General features: G+C 42.4%; 1 protein-coding gene across 1 annotated transcript in view; it reads left to right on the top strand.

Annotated features, from left to right (window-relative positions):
* Positions 7 to 243, top strand: part of LOC109846757 (protein NRT1/ PTR FAMILY 2.3-like) — a 10,706-nt gene continuing 10,469 nt past the window's right edge. The window contains 2 exon segments of the mRNA XM_020416000.1: positions 7 to 48; positions 118 to 243. The exon segment at positions 118 to 243 is cut by the window's right edge and continues 77 nt beyond it. Coding sequence (XP_020271589.1) covers positions 123 to 243 — 121 coding nt within the window. The 5' untranslated portion in view covers positions 7 to 48; positions 118 to 122.

Here is a 243-nt window from a genome sequence, read left to right as displayed (position 1 = left end):
CCGCCGATGGCAAAGGAGGCGGCTGGATCACATTCCCTTTCCTCGCAGGTTTCTCTCTCATCTATCTTCTTCTCTCTCATCTAATTCTCATATTAAATATGATTTATATATGTACAGGGACTATGACGGGTGTATTCCTAGCTGCTGGCGGAGCAACAAGCAACATAATAGTGTACCTAATAAAAGAGTATAATGTTAAAAGCGTGGATGCTGCCCAAATCAATAACATCATCAACGGCTGCA

Source organism: Asparagus officinalis, chromosome 7 (assembly GCF_001876935.1).
Source record: "Asparagus officinalis chromosome 7, Aspof.V1, whole genome shotgun sequence".
Classification (NCBI taxonomy): domain Eukaryota; kingdom Viridiplantae; phylum Streptophyta; class Magnoliopsida; order Asparagales; family Asparagaceae; genus Asparagus; species Asparagus officinalis.
The sequence above is the reverse complement of the archived record's forward strand: the minus strand, read 5'-3'. Positions and strand labels throughout refer to the sequence as shown.